The sequence below is a fragment of the Manis pentadactyla genome, chromosome 1, assembly GCF_030020395.1.
Source record: "Manis pentadactyla isolate mManPen7 chromosome 1, mManPen7.hap1, whole genome shotgun sequence".
NCBI classification, from domain to species: domain Eukaryota; kingdom Metazoa; phylum Chordata; class Mammalia; order Pholidota; family Manidae; genus Manis; species Manis pentadactyla.
In genome coordinates, this window is record NC_080019.1 from 186,688,150 (window position 1) to 186,709,576 (window position 21,427).

The following is a 21,427-nucleotide window of genomic DNA, read 5'->3' on the forward strand; positions in this document are numbered from 1 at the left end:
AAATCATTGAGTAAGTGATTAAAATGCAAGTTTTTTCACCTTGAATTTTGAAATAATTTCAAGTTACAGGAAGATTGTAAGAATAGCATCAGAAGTCATCTTCATTGAGGTTGGCCAGTAGTTAATGTTTTGCCACATTTGCTCCATTATTCTCTATAATTGTACACACTTTTCTGAACCTCGTGAACATTAAGTTGCAGACATCATTCCCCTCTACCTCCTAAATTCTTGCTTAAGGTTGTATTAAGTATGATCACTTGTAATCATGATACAGTTATTAAAATCTGAAAAGTAATAGCGATAAAGTATTTTAATGTGTAGTCCTTATTTAAATATTGCTGTTCTAATAATGTCTTTTTATAGGAACTTCTTAAGTTCAGAAGTCAGTCTGCTGCATTAGCTTTTCTGTCCGTCTCCTTTAATCTGGAATGGTTCCTCAGTCTTTCGTGTATTTCATGGTATTCACATTTTTGAAGTTTAAAGGCCAGTCATTTTGTGAATGGCCCTCGATTTGGGTTTATCTGTTTTCCTGATTAGATTCACCCTCTGCGTTTTTGGCAGGAATTCAACATAGCAGTATGTCCTCAGCCTCACATTGGGAGGCGTACGATGACGTCCTGTTATTGTTGACATTAACTTTGAAATTTGGTTAAGGTGGTGTCCACCAGGTTTCTCCACTGTCAAGTTACAGTTTCTCCTTTTAGTAATAGGTAATTTGTGGGGATATTATTAGAGACTGTGTAAATAACTTATTTAATTCATCAGACCTGAACCCTTCATTTTAGCATCCACTGAAATTCTTGCCTGAGTTATTATCATGATAGTACAAAACTGATCTCTAAATTTTTAAAAATACTGAAGTGAAGAGCTCCCCCTTTTCCTTATTTATCAGCATGAACTCATGAATTATTTCATTTGGTGGGTTATAATATATTATTATCATCATTTTGCTCACTTTTCCAGATTTAGCTGCTGGGACTCCCTTCCAGCTAGTATCTGTGTCCTTTGTGACACATTTTCATTTTTTGAGTATTTCCTTATTTTCTGGCACAACAAGGTGTTCTAGGTTCATCTTGTACTTTCCCTGCCCAGTCAGCATCAGCATTTAGTAGGCAATGGTATTTAGAAACCAAGGTTTGGGAGTGCTTGTTAGGAAATTCATATACATATCTACTGATGCCTCCACTTCTAAACCAGCACCACAGGTTTCTTTTTAGCTTTCCCCCATCATTATGTTTGAATTTTTCTCCTCCCACTGCAAGAAATCTGCTGATATCACTGACAAATTTATTCCTTTTTTTTCAGTCCTACATTCCTTAACATTAATGTTTTTGCACGTCTATAGATGTCTTTATTCACATTTGTTTGAAAGTTTGGCTGAGTATAGAATTCTAGATTGGAAAGTATTTTCCTTCAGAAATTTGTAAGCATAAGACTATTACTATTTTTTACTTTTTTAAGCCCCTGTGTTCTTAAATTTCATGTGCTTTGATGGAAAGTTTTCCTTCCATTGTGCTGGCCCTCAGTGGGCTCTCAGTTTCGCACCCAGGGTCCTTAAGTTCTGGAATAATGATTCTCCTCTGTTTTCCCCTTTTGGGAACCCCTTTTATTCAGCTCTTGGGCCTTAACGGACTGGGCCAGTTAGTTTCATGCAGTCTTTTGTTCTTTAATTTTCTTAATTTTCTTTGTCTTTTGGCTCTTCCTAGGGGTGTTTCTAAACTGTATCTTCCAACCCTTTTGTTGAAAAATAATTTGCTTTTTAAAATTTCTATCAGATATTTAATTTTTAAGTGCTCCTTTGTTCCCTGAGTCTTTTTTTGTAGTCTTGTTTCATGAATGTCCTATCTTCTTATCCCTAGAGGTAATGAAGTTTTTTCCTCCTGCATTGTTTTTTCCTCCAATTTTTTCTTTTGTTGGTCTCTTCATGTTACAGGCTTTTCTCAAATGTGTGTTGATTGTTGGTGGTTTGCTTATATTTGATACAGTAGACTAAAAGTGCTCTGAGTATGTGCATGATCTTCTCAGCTTCATGTCCAGCCCTTGGAGCCTGGCTGTAATTAAAAATTTTTTTTTTAAATACTGAAATGAAGAGCTCCTCCTTTTCCTCATTTATTGATCGGTGTGAACTCATGAATTACTTCATTTAATACAGTTATTTACTATCCACTACTATCATTATTTTGCTCAAATATTTCCAGATTTAGCTGCTGGGACCCCTTTCCAGCTAGTATCTGTGTCCTTTGTGACATATTTTCCTTTTTTGAGTATTTCCTTTCTGGCACAGCAAGGTGTTCCAGGTTCATTTTTGTACTTTCCCTGCCCCAGTCAGGATCACGTTTGTAGGGTGGCTCCTGTAGGATCTTTTGAACAGGTCAGATTATTCAAAGAAGATAAGAGTTTTGACTGAAGGATAGAAAGCCTTGTGGGACGGTTAGTCTGGGAGCTTAGTGGGGAAAGAGCACAGGGGTCTCAGCATTCAGTATGCATTTTTTCTCTTAATCCCTTTTTGGTATGATAACCCCACCTACAGATGTGACTGTGTCTTCTAGTCCAGAGACGTCCCTTGTTTTAGCCACTCTAAAGAATGAACCTCAAAACATGCATTTAGGGACCTAGCTATGTAAAATTTCAACCAACTTTATTTTAGTTTCCCACTTCACTGTCACTTTCAGAGGTGTATCCTGTGTTGCCAGTTCACAGATCTTCTGAGGAATTCTGCAGGGTAGATGTGATTGACTCTTAGTTTTCCCCTTTGCTGCTTTTTCCATGTACTTTCTCTCTTTCAAAATTGTATTGCTGTTTTCCCCTGTTTTCTCCCTCATTCTTGCAGAGTTGTATCTTCAAAAAAAAAAAATCCTTTTACAGTAGTTCCATTAGGTTTTCAGGAGGGAGCATAATTAGATGCTTATGTTGAAGTCTCCAACTTTGCTGGGAAGCCCTGGTATCCATTCTTCACTTAACATTTGAAGGTTGAAATTTAAGAGCCTTTTTCCCATCTCTTCCCTTCCCAAAAGAACATGTTGATGGCCAGAAGCACAGTTGGAGTTTAAAAATTCTGCTTATCTCTCTAAATACAATAGCTTACATTTTGAAGGGGGCTTAGATACTGTATGTTTGATTCTTCTGTACAATGCATGAATCTTACCTATCAAAATGTTTTCATGGTGGAATATAACATACTCAGTCTATGAAACATGAACAGATGTACTATGTAGTGAATATGGTTGGTTATTGTTATTTGTGGTAGTTACATCGTATAAAGTTTCCTCTTAACACTGAATTAGTGATTACTGTGTCATTGCCCCTTGGGGAAAAACGTGTAGGTTCCTGTGAGCTGGCTGATGTATCTGGCTGATAAATACCACATATTTATCAACTGATCAGTACATAACCTGTTTTATATGCCTTTCTGTTTAAAGATACCATATTTTATATATATATATATATATATATATATATATATATATATATATGCATATATTGATTCATAAACATGGAGCTCAAGGCCAGTAGCACCTAACTCATGCCTGAACAAGCTTATCTAATACACAAATTTTCTCCATAAGGGACATCACAGTCTTTTGTGCTTAGGAACTCTAGACAGCACTTAATTATGCTTGGGGGTCATTTTAAATAGCATCACCAAAAAGAAAAATGAGAAAAATATGGCACTGCATACATAGACCACAAAAAGGACACTTGTTTGTAGTGGGAGAGCTGAAATAAGGCAAAGCCTTGTGTTGTTGGACCTCAGCTGAGAATGTGTGAATCGGGTGACTCAAATTTTCTACCAGTCTCTGCATGCGTAAGTCTGCAAATAACTGGAGAAGTTGTGGGCATGTTATTTTGAGGCTACAAACAAATTTTAACAGTAAGTAAACTGGCATATATGGATTCTACAAATAATGAGAATGAACTGTAATTGTGAAGTGCACATCTATGTAACCACAACCCACAAGAACTAGAACTTTACACAAGTCCCCCTTCCTGGAATTCTGTTCGTTTCACTTTAGAAAGTCTGCTTTTAAAAGGTTTTCTTACCTCAAGTCTGCCTCTGACTTTAATTCAGTACTTGAGTTCTGACTCTGAAGTGTTATCTTTTCTTCCCTTTGAGTATTTGAAGATAAATAGTCAAGATAAGTATACACTTAAGTCTCAAAATCGGGTTTAATTTTCTCCATTCTCAAGTGTGTAGCACAGGTCATGGATTTCAGATCCTTTATCTTCTCTGTCTTTTGTGTTTCTCTGGATAACTTTGAGGCAATTGATGTCCATTTTCATATGTGGCCTCCATATTGAATACGTTACCCCCAGGTACAGTAGTACAGGGTAGATTCTGCTGATGCTGGACTCTAGGAATGAGGATCAGACAACAAAATGACAACTACCATTCCCTTGGTTTTACTTTCCTTACAATTCTAATTTGAAATTTCTTTTGTCATACCCTATGACAGATTTTCTATAAAATCCTATTGTCTGCATAGGCAGTATGTACAGACAGTGTGACTTGCTGACTCAGTTACCTGAAGTTTTTGTAGTATTTCAGAGTCTGGGTTTTGCTGTAATAGTCCCTGCTTACTCTAGGAATAGAATGTCCATCAATGTTTTAGTTACACCCCAAGAATTAGAAGGTTGAGGTCAAGAATCTTGAGAAGTTATGAGTCTACAACTTTATCTTTGTTTTTTGTTTTTTTGTATCATTAATCTACAATTACATGAGGAACATTAAGTTTACTAGACTCCTCCCATCACCATGTTCCCCCCACATACCCCATTGCAGTCACTGTCCATCAGGGTAGTAAGATGCTGTAGAATCACTACCTGTCCTTTCCATGCTGTACAGCCTTCCCCGTGCCCCCCACCCCCACATTATGCATGCTAATCATAATGCCCCCCTTTTTTTTCCCCTACCTTATCCCTCCCTTCCCACCCATCCTCCCCGGTCCCTTTCCCTTTCCCTTTGGTAACTATTAGTCCATTCTTGGGTTCTGTGAGTCTGCTGATGTTTTGCTCCTTCAGTTTTTTCTTTGTTCTTATGCTCCACAGATGAGTGAAATCATTTGGTACTTGTCTTTCTCTGCCTGGCTTATTTCACTGAGCATAATACCCTCTAGCTCCATCCATGCTGTTGCAAATGGTAGGGTTTGTTTTCTTCTTGTGGCTGAATAATATTCCATTGTGTATATGTACCACATCTTCTTTATCCATTCATCTACTGATGGACACTTAGGTTGCTTTCATTTCTTGGCTATTGTAAATAGTGCTGCGTTAAACATAGGGGTGCATATGTCTTTTTGAAACTGGGCTGCTGCATTCTTAGGGTAAATTCCTAGGAGTGGAATTCCTGGGTCAAATGGTATTTCTATTTTGAGTTTTTTGAGGAATCTCCTTACTACTTTGCACAATGGTTGAACTAATTTACATTCCCACCAGCAGTGTTAGGAGGGTTCCCCTTTCTCCACATCCTTGCCAACATTTGTTGTTGTTTGTCTTTTGGATGGTGGCGATCCTTACTGGTGTGAGGTGATATCTCATTGTGGTTTTAATTCACATTTCTCTGATGACTAGTGATGTGGAGCATCTTTTCATATGTCTGTTGGCCATCTGAATTTCTTCTTTGGAGAACTGTCTGTTCAGTTCCTCTGACCATTTTTTGATTGGATTATTTGCTTTTTGTTTGATGAGGTGCATGAGCTGTTTATATATTTTGGATGTCAACCTTTATCAGATCTGTCATTTATGAATATATTCTCCCATACTGTAGGATGCCTTTTTATTCTATTGGTGGTGTCCTTTGCTGTACAGAAGCTTTTCAGCTTGATGTAGTCCCAGTTGTTCATTTTCGCTTTTGTTTCCCTTGCCTGGGAAGATATGTTCATGAAGAAGTTGCTCATGTTTATGTCCAAGAGATTTTTGCCTATGTTTTTTCAAAGAGTTTTATGGTTTCATGGCTTACATTCAGGTCTTTGATCCACTTTGAATTTACTTTTGTGTATGGGGTTAGACAGTGATCCAGTTTCATTCTCTTACATGTAGCTGTCCAGTTTTGCCAACACCAGTTGTTTGAGACTGTCATTTCCCCATTGCATGTCCATGGCTCCTTTATCATGTATTAATTGTGACTGTATATGTTTGGGTTAGTATCATGGACTCTATTCTGTTCCACTGGTCTGTGGGTCTGTTCTTGTGCCAGTACCAAATTTTCTTGATTACTGTGGCTTTGTAGTAGAGCTTTAAGTTGGGAAGCGAGATACCCCCTGCTTTATTCTTCCTTCTCAGGATTGCTTTGGCTATTTGGGGTCTTTGGTGGTTCCATATGAATTTTAAAACTATTTGTTTCAGTTTGTTGACGGATGTTGTTGGTATTTTGATAGGCATTGCATTGAATCTGTATATTGCTTTAGGCAGGATGGCCATTTTGACAATATTAATTCTTCCTAGCCAAGAGCATGGGATGAGTTTCCGTTTGTTAGTGTCCTCTTTAATCTCTCTTAAGAGTGTCTTGTAGTTTTCAGGGTATAGGTCTTTCACTTCCTTAGTTGGGTTTATTCCTAGGTATTTTATTCTTTTTGATGCAATTGTGAATGGAATTGTTTTCCTGATTTCTCTTTCTGTTAGTTCATCATTAGTGTATAGGAAAGCCTCAGATTTCTGTGTATTAATTTTGTATCCTGCAACTTTGCTGAATTCAGATATTAGTTCTAGTAGTTTTGGAATGGAGTCTTTTATCTTTGTTTTTATTCCCATCTTTTACCTTTTTATTTCTAGTTCATTGATTGTGCATTTCTGTTTTTGATGAGAGAATGTGCTTTAGCTTGACTGTATCTCTACTTTTCAGAAATAAAGTGGTGCTGCTTTATTCTTTGCAATGAAGATTGTATTTCTTAAATTTTATGAGTTGATTTAATTTTTTCTTTCTAGTTGAATTAAGTACAATTAGCAGCTTTCATCTCTGATTTTTCATTTATTCTTTTACTTAATGTCTTCATCAAACATTTATTGAGCATGTCTTATATACCAGGTTCTTTGCGTCTACAGCATCCAGTAAAGATGAGTTAGACACAACCTTAAAAGAGGCTTAGGGAAGAGGGTGTACTCCTATGAAATTACACTGACAAGATGTATGTGGAATGAGAAGGATACACATGGGATTACAGAGGAAAGGCACACTGCTAGGAGGTAGCTGAACCTTGAAGGATGGATTTGTTCCTTTAATTCCTCTGTACTCACATCCTTTCTCCTCCCTGCTCTTCAGAGCAGTGCAGTCCCTTAAGTGCCTTCTTCCCATTGCTTGAATTAGGCACCACTGCAGTGCCCTGGTTGGTTGGCACACTTTTTATCTTTCAGTAAGATGTGCAAATCTTACTTTCTTGCCAGAGCCCAAGTTTCTATCAAATGCATATTTTTAAAAATTTCTCTTAATCCAGTCAACTGATATTTTTCCTAAATCTGTACACTGGTGTTTGGAAGATAGCCTAGGCTATCTTTACAAGATCTAACAGGATTTTCTTTTAATGCTGTTGTGTTTACTGGCAAAATCCTTTGCTGATTCTCACCTCCTCTGGTCACCGTGTCATTTCAGAGCTGTCCCCCTTCTCTCTAAACAGGTTGTACAATAAGGTGAAGGCAGGAAACTGAATTGTACATGAAGAAGAGCAATCAATAAGACAGGTAGTTTGATGTCTACCTGATTCGTACTCAATATCAGTTTCATGAGCTTTGCCATTTCATTTACTTGCTGCCATAGTAACCAGAACTCTTGCCAATCTCCCTGTTTCCCATCTTCTTTTATTCATCTGTAAATGCATCTGGAGGGAGGAGGGGAGAGTGGAAATGGAAATATCCCAGAAAAAGAAATTTGAAAATTTCTCTTAATCCAGTCAACTGATATTTTTCCTATTTGAGATGTCCTCAAAATAGCAAGTATGGGTATGTTAATTTTGGCATTGTTTCTAACTGTTGAAGTAATATTAACCAGTAGTAGTCACCTATTGGGATTATCATCTATAGGGGAAAGGGAAGTTCCAATGGCTAGGATCCTTACCTGACCCTAAACTACTTGATGTAATTGGCCTACTGCTAGCTAATTCTTCCACACCCATAGGCAGTGAGCTCTTACTGACTGAGACACTATGTAAAGAGCTCTGACCAATGCTCTGGGTGGAGGCAGAGACGAAGATAGATTATGGACCTGCAGACTGCTGGATGCAAATGTGATCCTAGTGCTTGACCTGCCACCCTGAGAATAAAGAAAGCCAAGTATAAATCCTTTTACCCTAAGAACTTCAGTTGTCATTTCTCTGTCTCACTGAATCCATAGTGAACTTGCCCAGAGCTGAAACCCTCAGACAAGACATTATGTCTCCATTTCTCATCCAGGGAGGGCTTCATTACTATGAGAAAAGTGGAGCTTTTTATATTCCCTTATAGAGTTGTAGGAGATCATTGCTGAAAATCCTTTATAAACTGAAGTTCAGCCAGAATCATTCACCTTTGGGCTAATGAGAAGCCAGCCAACTTGCTAGGAAAATATTCTCACCTTTGTCTGAACCTGGGGAGCTTTGAGAAATCCTACTGCCCAGGATGTTTGAATCCTCTGGCCAGTTGAATTCAAATATCTGAGGGTGAGACAGGAACTCAATATTAAAGCTCCCCAGATACTTCCAGTGTGCTCTAGAGGGATGCCTTGGTGTTTCTGCCTTCTTCCTTTGATTTACCCAAATCATGAATGATTGATTATATGCAAATGAGCCCCCAAATTTGTCCTTAGATGACATCTGGTTGATACTCTTGATACTCTGACTTGAGATCTTGGAAACAAATGGATTGATTAAGGAACAAAACTGCATTATGGTTAACTACACAGATTTTCTATTAATCTAGGTACATAAGTAGTTAACAGCTAGTAAATTCATACAAAATTGAATTTCTTGTAATCATGACTAGGGGCCCCTTGGATGCCCACTGCATTTAAGGTAGTCCTATTTATGATTTAAAGGCATTCTGTCTACCTTGCAACTGAAATTACTTCACCGGGTATTCTGTTGCCTTTACATTTACAAATTCAGCCATGTTATGAACTATGACTCTCTGCTTTATTATTTGCATTTTGGTATTGCTTTAATATGTGCTGAACTCAGCAGTCTTTGGACTCTTGCTCTTCTGAATTTTTTTTTCCATCCTTCCCTGGGTTCTTTTTATTTAAGTCACACACCTGAAAGAGTCCATTTTCATGTTAGATTTCCTAGGTCTCAAGAATCTCAATCCTGGTCACATGGCAATAGAACGGCCACGTTCCTTTTACTTTTCTCATCACCATGATTTGATTTCATTGCCCTCTGTGTTCTTGGGGCCAGATTTGGCCTTGTCCCATCATATCTCTTTGGTCTACTTTGATTCTAGGACCAGTGATCTCTGGGCTCTTGACTTTTAAATTCCAGTTTTTTCTCTGACAGAAATGGGGCAGCAGGTGTTAACAGCTCATGATGCTGGAGTGCAGCTTGCAAAGCTCTTTCAGTAATCACTGAACTCTGTCCACCTATACCTCTCTGAGTATTACATCATTAAAACCCTATGTGGATGTGGAGTCAGTGAATGAGTTCTAAATTTGATGCATAGATTCAGGACTTTAACGTAGAATTCACAACTTATGACATCTATAGAAAGACAGCAATTGGCATAGACTCAGGGGAACAAATTCTTCTTAAAACAGAACTGAATATGCCCCAAAAGAAGTTTGTTTCTAAAATACCTTTTTGTTGTTCATTATAAAAGAAATCAGACAGTAGAGCCAAGTGTTAAAATAAGAAAACAGAATATTCCTCTTATCTTACTACCTAGAGAATATTAGTATCTTGCTATATATTCATCTAGACATTTTTTCCATTTGTGTACATACATACATTTTTCTTTTAAAAAAATGTGGATTGACTCTATATCCTGTTTTTTTATTTTATTAAAGTATCTTCATGAGAATCAACATCTTGTTTTTAAATGGCTGCATAGTACTTGTTCAGTGAAAATAATTTATTATACTAGTTTCCTGATAATGGACAACTGTGTTTCCTTTATTCACTATACTAATTTTATGGTATTTTTAATAGCTAACTCCTTGTGGATGGGTATGATGGTTTTCTTAAGAGTAAATTCTAGAAGTGTCTGTGGGATTGAAGCATATACATTTTTAACTAACATATATTGCCAGACTGCCCTCCAGAAAGTTTACATTTTTCCTTGAGTGGAAAAAAGCTATGGTTTCTACCTATACCAAACACAGTGCTCACATTGATTCTACTTCAACTATAAATTCCATCAGAATCTTCTTCCCGCCCTTCTGTCCTACTTTTAGTGCAGACCTGCTCTGAGAGCACACTCCCTGACCCTCTTCCCACCTCTTGAAGAGGTGCTCAGCCGTCAGGTTCTGGCTGAAATCTGCCCTCTCTAACTGACCAGTCCGAAGTAGTTGCTCTCTTTGAGTTCCTTTCACACAGTTGGCTTTTGGCTTCAATCTTGCCTGTGTTTCAACCTTCCTGTTCTTAGTTTACACTAATAAACTTACAAACTTAACATGTGTCCTGTCTTCATATAACAGACTTTTAAAGGACAGGGACTTGTGTTTCACATCCTGGTAGCTACCCTTTGTTAGGTGAATTTACTTGGAAATACTTGTCTTGAGAGGAAGGTTTCCAGATAAATGTTAGGTTAAAGCCTTAAGAAATGGTCAATATTTTAACTGTTTGTGTTCCCCCCAAAGGCAGTTTCATAAGGTTCAATCTATGTTTCAGATACCCACAGAACTTCATATGCCCATAGGAATGATTCAGTTTGCTGTTTCCAGATGTCAGGATGTATGTACCTCTTCTTTTTAACAATTGGCTTGTGCCATTAAAACTATTCTAAAATCATACTCCAATGAAGATTTATAGGTGTCCTGCTTCATAATTGTTTCTTGTAAAGATGATTGTGTAAATTAAATATCATACTTACAAGTGCTTTTTACTTAATACACACTTTAGCAACTCTTAGGCCTCTGTAGCTTTAACAGTTAATTGAGCACTTGGTATGTCTGAGCTGTGAATCTGTAGTATTCATTAACATTTTAAAATTTAGAGATATTTTTGTTTTTGCAATAGCTTATAAAATGAAGTTTTTCACTGCATTACAGTATTTGTTACTTTCCTAGTATACTTTACATATATTTGTTCACTTCTGTTCTTCTATCTTGTCCCCTACTTTGTTAAGTCTGTTAAATTTTTGTTCAGTTGTTATTCCAGATTTGTTATAAATGGTCTATGAAATATGATTCATGGGCAAAGTAGTAGAGCAGTTAAGTTCCCAGTGCATTTCCTGCCTTTGACCTTTCAAAAAAGCCTATAAAAGTTACTTTTCTAGTCACTTACCTGTAAGTTATACAGTGTGAATAGTCTGTATAGAAATGTAGTCATGCTCCAACATACATGTGTATATCTAGACTTGCCCTTACTGAATTTTATTCTACTTTTTAAAATAGCTTCTGTACTTAATAATTTTTAATCCTTAATTACCTGAAAGACTGCAATTCTTGATTCAAAAAGTTGTGGGGCCAAATAAATTCTCTCAAGTCAAAAAATATTTGATAGAACAGTTCCCGTGGAACTGTTTTCAGAATTGGGCTTTTTTGCAGATGTCATTAGGCAGGGCTGACACTTCACACATTTTGAGGTAGATGGTTGTCCATTCTGTTCTTCCAGGGTCTGCTAGGGACAGAACATCCCTTGAAACCTGTCCTGCCATTGAGAAGCTTCTGACAGATTTTCTTTTTCAAATTGCTGTACGAATCTCTGCAGAATTTCCAGGACATTCACTTTATTTGAAAATGTAGATTTCAGGGAAATTTTTTAAAGAAGGTGAACCTCAATATTAAGATGCATCAAAGAATGGGAGAGGCTTTTTACATTTACTTTTTTACAGGTTTTTACATTTTTCTGACCTGGCTCTGCCTTTCCTAAATCCTACTTACTCCTAGGAATTCATAGTTCTTTATAAAGTAAGAAAGGCAAGGTGTAGCCAGATGCTATATGCCATTTAATGTAGTGGATACTGTGTGATTTTTATTGCCTGGTGTACTGTGAGAGTGTTGTACTGATAGCTGAATATACTGGAGGGCTGCTAGCTCAAACTCTCTTTGCCAGAGAGCCTAATTTTCAAGATGATCTTGTTGACAAGCTCAACTTCTCTTCTGGTGTGAAAATGTTTCATAATTAGATTAAACACTGGTCATTGACCAATGGTGGTGTTTATAGTACTTCCATGAGTTCTTAGCTTAAATAACCTTACTGAATGTGGATTTTATTTGGGGGCAGATAAAGATGTTCTTTTTTTTTTTTTTCTCAGTGTTTGCTCTCATCTTCATTTTAGAAACTTGCCCTATTAGAATCTCTAGAACTGCAGTTTTCAAAATATGGTTATCTAAGGAGCCTGGTTTCCCAGGACCTCTCAGAGATCGGTGTAAAAGCAATAGTGGGTGAAACATCTGGTGCCTTCTTTGTATGTATCCAGGCAACATCACCAAACTTTATTAGTAATCTGTATATTCCTCATCACCATTGCGGGTGTCATTTTTTTGAAAAGCTAGCTTCACTTCAGGATGTCCTTCTGAATGATGAGTGGTACCAGAATAGTACTGGAATTTCGTCTTGGTCAGAACTTTAGAAGTTAACAAGTCCATCCTCCCACCAGTGCAAAGACAGACCCAACAGCCGTCCTCTGGGCGCTTGTGGGGATGGGGAAGTCAGTGCTTCACAAGCAGCCCATTGCACTTCCCTGTTGCTGTCATTTACAGAAATGGGTTCTTGTTTATACATGCACATCTTGTTTACTCAGTACATTTGTTTCTCTGTAATTTTTACCCTTTGATTCCAGGCTAACCCCCAAGGTCCAATCAAAATAAAACATAACTGTCTTTTTTTCATGTAGCCCTGCAAGTATTTGAAATTAGCTATGGAGTTTTCCCTAAGTTGTCTTTTGTAGCCCAAACCAGTATTTTCAGTTATTAATAATAATAATATCAAAAATTGGTTTTAATTTTGTCTAGTGTGAATTTTTTAAAAGGATAATTTAGTGTAAATTTTTTGGCTGGTACTTCATCTTATCAGCAAATAATTAGAACAATGTAAATTTAACATTTTTGTTTGTATATGTATTTTTGAACTACATGAAATACTTAGTTTTACTTGCAAGAGATGAATTCTGGATTCTTTTAAACTACGATACTGGTATTAACAATAGCATTTTGGCACTACAGGAAAGAAAGAGAAAAACAGTATTGTAATTTTGCTTTAGTGTTACAGCTTACAGTGAAAGCTTAGCTATATTGTTAATGAAAAGTGGCTTTAGTTTCCTAAAGATAGGAAGGAAACTTAGGGTTTCTTGAGAAAAAATGGGAGTAAGAAAGCAGGAGACCTTCCTTAGGGAGGTACAATTGATACATTAATTTATTTAACAGCTCTTTCTTGTGCCTGCTTCATGATACAAACTGTGGTAGACTTTGTAAATATAGTTGTGTTCCAGATAGAGTCCTTGCTCTCCTTGCATTTTGCTAGTGAAAGAATATTTGTAGCTTACCACAGATCGTGTGTAGAAGGAGATGGGAATGACAGGAAGAGCACCAGGGTGGCAGGGGTACTTTTATGTGATGAGGCAATCATAATGGGGAACACAGAAAGAAGAGAGGAACACTTTTTCTAACTTTGTGTGGTCCTTCAGATTTTGAGAGTTGCGATATGAATGTTGTTTGTGTGAAGCTTAGAGAAAATTTGTTGAGAACCACTAATTTAGCACATGAGGAAATTTAAGGCACAAGTTTAAAGATCATTTGTAACAATTTATCCAGGGTTGTCTAAGTCATTAGTGAACAAGCTGAGACTGGAATCCAGGTTTCCTAGTTCCCATTCATATTCATCCACTGTTTTTTTCACTTTTTTCAAGTGAATGTTTTCAGCACCACCCAGTCTGTGCCTTGACAAAGTTGTGTTTCATTGGTGGTCAATCAAAGGAAAGTCTTAGGGAACTGCTTTCAGGTAGGATGGGAAGAGCCCGTAAGAAGTACACACAGCATCTTAGAATAGTTAGAAAATAATGGTGCTGAGACTTTGTAAATGAGAATTACAGCAGCAAGATAATTTGCTTCCTGTAGACCATATGTTTTTAAAAATTGAACATTAAACATTTTGCTGGATTGAGCAGAGCATTTTTAATTTTTTTTAAGCCCAAGAATTTTAATAGCTCTATAGGTTTCATCAAATGGAAGGTTGAAGTTGGCAGCCTGGGTTGATTAGGAGATTAGGAGGTTGGTGGATGGAATGGTGAATTTGTAGAATCACTTTGAATCCTAAAATGACTTGAACAGCCAAGTTGATGTTGTTCAGTAGGTTGGTGCCCTGTGTGTCTGCCTGATGACCCATTCTGTGGAGGATTCACTGTATCTCAGTGGCCCAGGCTCATGGTTTTATTTGTGGCACATTTTAAGGTTTGTGGGTAATGGCCTTGCCACCTTCCCTCAACCTATTACAATACTGAAGAGAGGTTGACCACATAATAAATAGTTTGGAGTTTCTTGGCCATACAGTTTCTGCTGTAAGTACAGATCTGCCTTCAGAAAAGCAGCCACAGACACAATGTAAGTGCATGAATTGGCTGTGTTTGAATAAACCTTTATTTGCAAAAACAAATATTGAGCCAGATTTAGCCCAGGGGCCCTGCTTTGGTGTGACCTCTGACTTACAGTGATGACATAAGGTATATGGGTCAGGTTGAACTTCCCTAAGAAACCAATATTTTTGCCACTCCTTCATTTTTTTAAAACTTTTGGGTTTTGTGAAATTACAGTGACGTGAATGTAGGCATTCAAGTAGTCTACAATTTGACCTTGACATGCCAGAGTTAAACAAAATGGGTTTTGATATTTTCAAAGAGTTACATTCTAGTTAGGTAGCTTTCCCCTTTTTTGGACAGAAGAAAATTTTTATTTTAGAAGCCTCTTACTTCAGAGGAGGATGCTCCATGTTTCGTACTGTAAACACTTCAGTTGGAATTTAAACAGGACAAGTTATTGAGACACATTCCTTTTTAATTGGGCAAAACTGAATTTAATATTTATGATTTGGGTATCTAATCAGAGGATATGGTAATTAATCAAAAATTTTTATTTTTTTTAAACCTTACCTATTCTTTATTTGGATAGACTTCATCCACCTTATCATAAGTTAATTGATACAATAGCAGGTCAATAAATGGCATTTTTAATGAAATGAAATATTACCTTGCTGTTAGTAATGAGGTTTCTTCAAGAATATGGAAATGACTGTGAAGTTATGAAACGAGATAAGAATTTAGTCTCCATGTTGATTAGAACTCTATAAAAATGTTTGTATGCAATCACAAGGAGATTGCCATAGTCTTTTTAACCTAGTTAGTATTAATAGGAAGAGATTTTGGCCCCTATCTTGTTTTCAGGAAATTTGTTTTATTATAAGGTTGGTTAAATATATTAAAAAAACAATTCCAGGAGGAATTTTTAAAGTCCCTAGTGGGCTACAATATGAAATGAAAGTAAAATTGTTATTTCTAAGCCTTAAACTAATACTTCATGTATTTATAGCATTTTAGCAGTATTCATCAGAAAAATAATTTACAGGAATGGTGGATTTTGGTTACTGAAATACACATTTAAATTATTCTGCAGTTTTCATTTGATCCAGAATGAGCCACTGGAAGGTGGCTTTTTCTTAAGTTCTCTCCTGCCCTTCCAGAGCTCTTTGCCTACATCCCTTCACTTCCGTCTTTGAGGAAAAGTGCCCCTTTTTCTCGCCAAGGTGTCTTCTTGTCTTTCCCTTCCCTTCAACTGCTCTTCCTTGAGTCAGGCTCTTCCACTGACTGACATATAATCACCAAGTCATGGTATCTGTCAGAGGCCCAATTTCCAAATCTGTAAACCTTTGCACTTTTGGGTGGTGAAGATAAAATATGTAACAGCAAAACTAGACCAATGTGGTCCATATAGCAATTATACAATAAATCATAGCTGCCATTATTATTTGAAACATATTATATTTTATCCTCTTAACTAGTTAATTCCCTTTTAACTACTAATTTGCTCATGTTTTCTGTGTCTCAGAACACTTGGCTCAGTCTTGTTTGCCTCTCATGCTCTGGCATTTTTTCTTTCCTATACAAGATGTTTCAAACACAAACATTTTTGCTTGTATATGTATTTTTGAAATACATGAAATACTTAGTTTTACTTGCAAGAGATGAATTCTGGATTCTTTATTGCTGTTACACCTCTACCATGGAAACTTTGGCAGTGTATCTTCTCACCACGTCTTGCTAAGTGACCATGCAGCACCATACCATGACTTTCTTCATCTCTGTCCTTTACCCTGTCATTCTGGAGTCTGCCTCTTTCCTTAGCTTCTGTGACAAGACAGGCCTGCTTTTCCTTGTGCTGTTCGGCTTTACCTTTTCTATTTGCTTCTCTGACTGTGAGTTCCTTTGTCTGCCCCACATGTTTGTGCTCCCCAAGGCTCTGTTGTTGGTCTTTCTTGCCACCCTACCACCTCCCTCAGTGATCTCACCTACTCCTGGGGCTTTGGATAGCCCGTCTCTGTAGATGACTTCAAAATGTGTAATTCTAACCCGCCCTGTTGTTTTGAGCTTAAGGTTACATCTTGTGAGGTCAGCCTAGAGAAGCTGTGGGTATTCAGACTCAGCATGTCCTAAACCAAATTCTTCTTTTACTATCCTCAACCAGCTGTTCCAGATTTCCTGTTAGCTGTTAGCAACAATACCATTCTCCCAACCACCGTTTTTTGGTGCCTTTTGTCTGCCACATCTCTGCCTCAGTCTCCCTATTACATTAGCTGTATCTTTTCTTCCAAAAAAATGTATTGTGTTTACATATGCATAGAAAGATATCTGGAAAGAAATTCACTAAAATGTATAAATTCTTTTATCTCTGGAAGATGGGATTTTTGTACTGTTTGAATTTTGTTTTTTTAACAGGTATGTATTATTTATATACTTGTATCCAATTTGTGTTCTTACCCCTTATCCTGCATGACATCCCATGGAACTCCGAATGTTCCATCAGTGTGCTCCCACTTTCTTACCTTTACTCCTTTGCTATGTGCCTGGGTCCTTCATTCTTTGCACCTTCCATTATCATTTTTTCAGGATTCCTCTCAAATAAGTTTTCCTGAAGGAAACGCTTCACCCAGTTGAATGTGCTTTCTCTTTGATGAGCTCTCTGGTCCCTGTGTCACTTCCTGTGTTCTCCTCCTGGTCTTCTTACATAGGTTTTTGGGGTTAGTCCCTTTATTAGATTGTAAGCTCCATGAGAGCAGAGATTGGGTCTTAATCATCCTTTTCCCCTTTTGGTTATAACCTCCCAAATCTTTTTTGGGAGACAACACCTTTTCTCACTGGCTGTGGTTTTGGTGGGCTGGTCAATCAAAATGTCCTGTCAAGAGGATGCCCTCCCCCTGGAATTTGGATTTTGAGTCTTGGGATACAAGGACTGACAAGATTGGTGCTGATTTATCTTGGCCAAGGTGGTCTGAAGAAGCCACTCGTTGGTTCCTGCCTCTTAGATCCCTGGAGCTGCTCTGGTCCCTGAACTCTCTGAGGCCTGGGTCTTCAGAGTTTCCTTCGTATCTGTGAGCTATCTCATATCCTTACAATAAATGTCTCTCTCTCTCTCTCTTTAAATTTTGTGTTAGCCAATGACAGTTTCTGTTGCTTTCATCCAAAGATCCCTACCAATAGAGCTGTTCTGATTAGAACTGAGCAGACATAATCATTCTGGTTCCTTTTTTGATTCTGATATGCTTTTTCTTCTTTTTAAAAATGAAAACAAAAACAGCCAGAGACTGCTGCTGCTTTGAAACGTACAATAGAAGCCTTGATGGACAGAGGGGCGATAGTGAGGAACTTGGAAAACCTGGGTGAGCGAGCCCTTCCTTATAAGATCTCCACCCACAGTCAACAGCACAGCAGAGGAGGGTAAGTTTTTCATGAGTCACTTGAAAAATGTCCTTGATAGGCTCAAAAGTATACTATTTAATTCATCTTAGTAATAATAATAATTTTACAGTAAGATCCCCATTGTGCCAAGTGGTGTCCAGGTACGTACCCTAGCAGTGTTGTGTTGCAGATGGGATAGAGTTATGCTAGCACATAATAAACTATAATCAGAGTACAAAAACAGGTCATGTTAGGAGCAACAGGTTTAAAAACTTTTGATTATCAGCCTAAGCACTCTTTTCCCTTGGCATTTCTCTAACTTTGCCTTTAAAGCACCTCAGTGAGCAGTGTGTCGTTTGCATACTCATTGCTTCCTTTGTAAACACAGAGTGTGCAGAAAGAGCAAAATGTATTTTTCATGACTAATGTACATAACCAGAGTCTAGCCCACAAAAGAGAAGTGGTTTTGCTACTCCAAGTAATCTCAGTTTACTGTTACATAATTTTTTTCCCTCACATGGTAGGTAGCAACTTCATAAAACATATGTCAAGAATTCGATTCTGTAGTAATAATTATCCTTGTAGAATTCTTTGAGACAAGTTTGATAAATTCGTTTGAAGCCTCGCTAAGGCCTAGTTATGTCATTTTTACACCCATGGCTTCTGGTTTGGAGGAAGTATCTTCTCATATTGTTGAGTTTCCTAGACGTAAGGGTAGAGAAGATGGCAGTCAGTTTTTAACATAGTGGAAAAGTCCAGGAGTAGAAGACTCAGTTGTCCCTCTGGGACTTGCCAGCTGTGTGGCCTTGAGCAAGTCATTTAGCTTCCCTGATTCCTGCTTCCTTGGATACTGAACCTAGGTCATTGTCCTCCTACCCATACTGTCACAGGGACCCAGTGAGATAAACTGTGAAGCTGTCTTCTCTGGACAGCACTGGGTGTTGTGTGGTGCTGCTTTTAGTCCTATTGAGCAGGTGGTCTCTTGCTTGTGTGGTTCATGAGGTAGGTCTGAGTGGAGTCATGGCTCATGCTGAGGCTTTCTAATCTCATCTGAACCTTCTACTGCGATGTGGCACATACTGCAAATTTCATCTTTTTGATTGCTTCACCTTGTTTTGTGCTAGTGTTCAGCTTCTTGAAAACATCTCTAAAGAGAGTGCCTGAGGCGTTGCTAGGTAACATGAAATTCACTGTGGCTAGTCCTCTTCCACAATTGCAGTAACAGGGATAGAGATTGTGTGTGTATAACATTTTTTTAAACTTAACTACAAAAAGGTTTGGATTTAACAGCAAGGCTGTGAATCCTTTTGCCTTTCTGTTTAAAGAGGAGCATATAAAATCTGGCCAGAATTGTTAGGCAGGGTTCTCTGATGGAAGGCACTGAATAGAGAGAGAAAAGTCAGTTTCCTCATTCATGTGCTTACAGGGATGTACAGTAGGAGTGCTTTCTTCTGCCTTTTTTCCAAGTAGAAGATTTGACTTTGTTGAGGGTTACTTTGACCAACATTCTAGAATTTGCACTTCTCACACGTGCCTGGTGGTGTTGATGACTGCTGTCCGAGGACCACGCTTTGAGAACTGCTTGCTGTGTTAACTCACTTAGTTTTCAGGTTTGTGTGTGCAGTGCTGGGCTTAGGTGGTGCTGTGTCTCTTTCGTGGATGGAATAATTTCAGGTCCTGGAGGAACTCGCCTGGAGCGTAGCCAGAACTGCTGACAACATTAGCCCTACATTCCAGATTCCTGACAAGGTGCATGTGCCCCACCATGGACTGGTTGCAGTCACTTAGTTCATACACATTTAAGGATTTCATTTCTTTTACTTTCAGACTTCTCAGCAAAAGAGGGAACAACATTCTATATGTGTATTATATATAGACCCAGAATTACCTGGTCAGGGAGATTGTTTTTCCAAGGTAAAACAGAGTCTGGCATTTATTTGCTTAAGGTAATGTTTTGCAGTGTCCTCTCTGAAATACTAGTAATACAGATATGCTCCACCGAAAAGTGGAGTGTGTATGTGTGTGTGTGTGTGTGTGTGTGTGTGTGTGTGGTGTGATCACTTACATGTGGGAAGATTTGCACATTCTAACCCCTTCTAGAAATTCAGAACACATATTAGTATATAAATGGTGAGAAGCCTTTCAGTAAGATGACTTCATTATCAATTTTATTTGACAATGTTACCTTGTATTTTTATGAAATTCGATATCCTTCCCAGTGACTTTTGGTAAATGAGCAGGTGAGGGACTAGTGTCATGTAGAGTCACCTGGATGAAGATTTATTAAAATTGAATGGTAATTCAGATGGACGAGTGTCGTTTGGAGTCACCTAGGTGAAGACTTAGAGCTGAGTGGTAGGTCAGATGTGTGCAGTGTGGAGCTGCACAGTATTCTGACACTTCTGGCTTCAGCCAGTCCCCCCATAGTCACTTAATCCCAACGACGTTTGTACTGGCATTTTGTTTGTTTGGCAAATTCTTTAAGTGAGTTGCATAGTCAAAGAAGGTGTTATGAGCATGTACTAAGTGGATTATGTGCAGAGTGTGCTAGATGCTTGCTAGATATTGGGAAGCCTTACTTTTTTGAAGCAGTTAAGAAGAAACAGAGCAGAGTTGTCTATTACACATTTAGCATTCAAAGTTGTTAGCTTTTTGAATAAGTGCCTGGAGGCGATGGCACATACCTGTAGTTCTGATGAGGCACTGATTTGAATGCTGAGGTTGGGTGCAGGAACCAATTTTGAGCTGGCTAATGAGTGAGCCTAAATGCTCTCCAAGAATCCACATTGCACTGTGGTGCTGTTGGTGGTGTGTGTTTGTTGCTTTTACATTTTGTGGGAGGAAGTGGTATGTCCTAGAGGTATTCCTAGTCTCCAAGTGGTTCTTGGGATTGTTGTGCTTCCTATTCTCAAGGAGTTTTTGATCAAATTGGGTCTTGCCTGAATATTGCCAAATGAAGCACCAGCCAAGGTGGTATAAGGGCACAGGCCTGGGCTGACTATCAGGTGCAACAACTTACCATTATGTTGGGTGATTATCTTTATCATTCTCCCATCCTCTGCTCCTTCTCCCAGATCCATACCCCTGCCACACACATGCCATCTAGGCCCAAAAGAAAGATGTGCGGGTAGAAAAGTGCTTAGGTGGGAGCAGTACCACTACTTCAGGATTATCCAGGAAGCCTTACCAGAGGAGGCAGTCATACCTGGTATTTATTATATCAAGCCTATTACCAGTTTATGCCAGAAATGAAATACAATTGTTATATTCCAAGTGTTAATTTGGTCAGTCTCCACTTTAGAAATAGGTTATATTCCTGAAATTTGTCTGTAAGTCTGTTATTTATAACTGGGAACCTGTTTTCCCACTGGAACAACTTGATAGTTAAGTTCCCAGGTGTATCCATAGAAATTTACTCAACATTATC

The 21,427-nt window shown here is 38.0% G+C and overlaps 1 protein-coding gene across 1 annotated transcript in view; it reads left to right on the plus strand.

Moving 5' to 3' along the window:
- Positions 1 to 21,427, plus strand: part of MRPS6 (mitochondrial ribosomal protein S6) — a 65,592-nt gene that overhangs the window by 32,455 nt on the left and 11,710 nt on the right. The window contains exon 2 of the mRNA XM_036880282.2: positions 17,900 to 18,039. Within this exon, the coding sequence (XP_036736177.2) occupies positions 17,900 to 18,039 (140 nt within the window). The remainder of the gene's footprint in view (positions 1 to 17,899; positions 18,040 to 21,427) is intronic.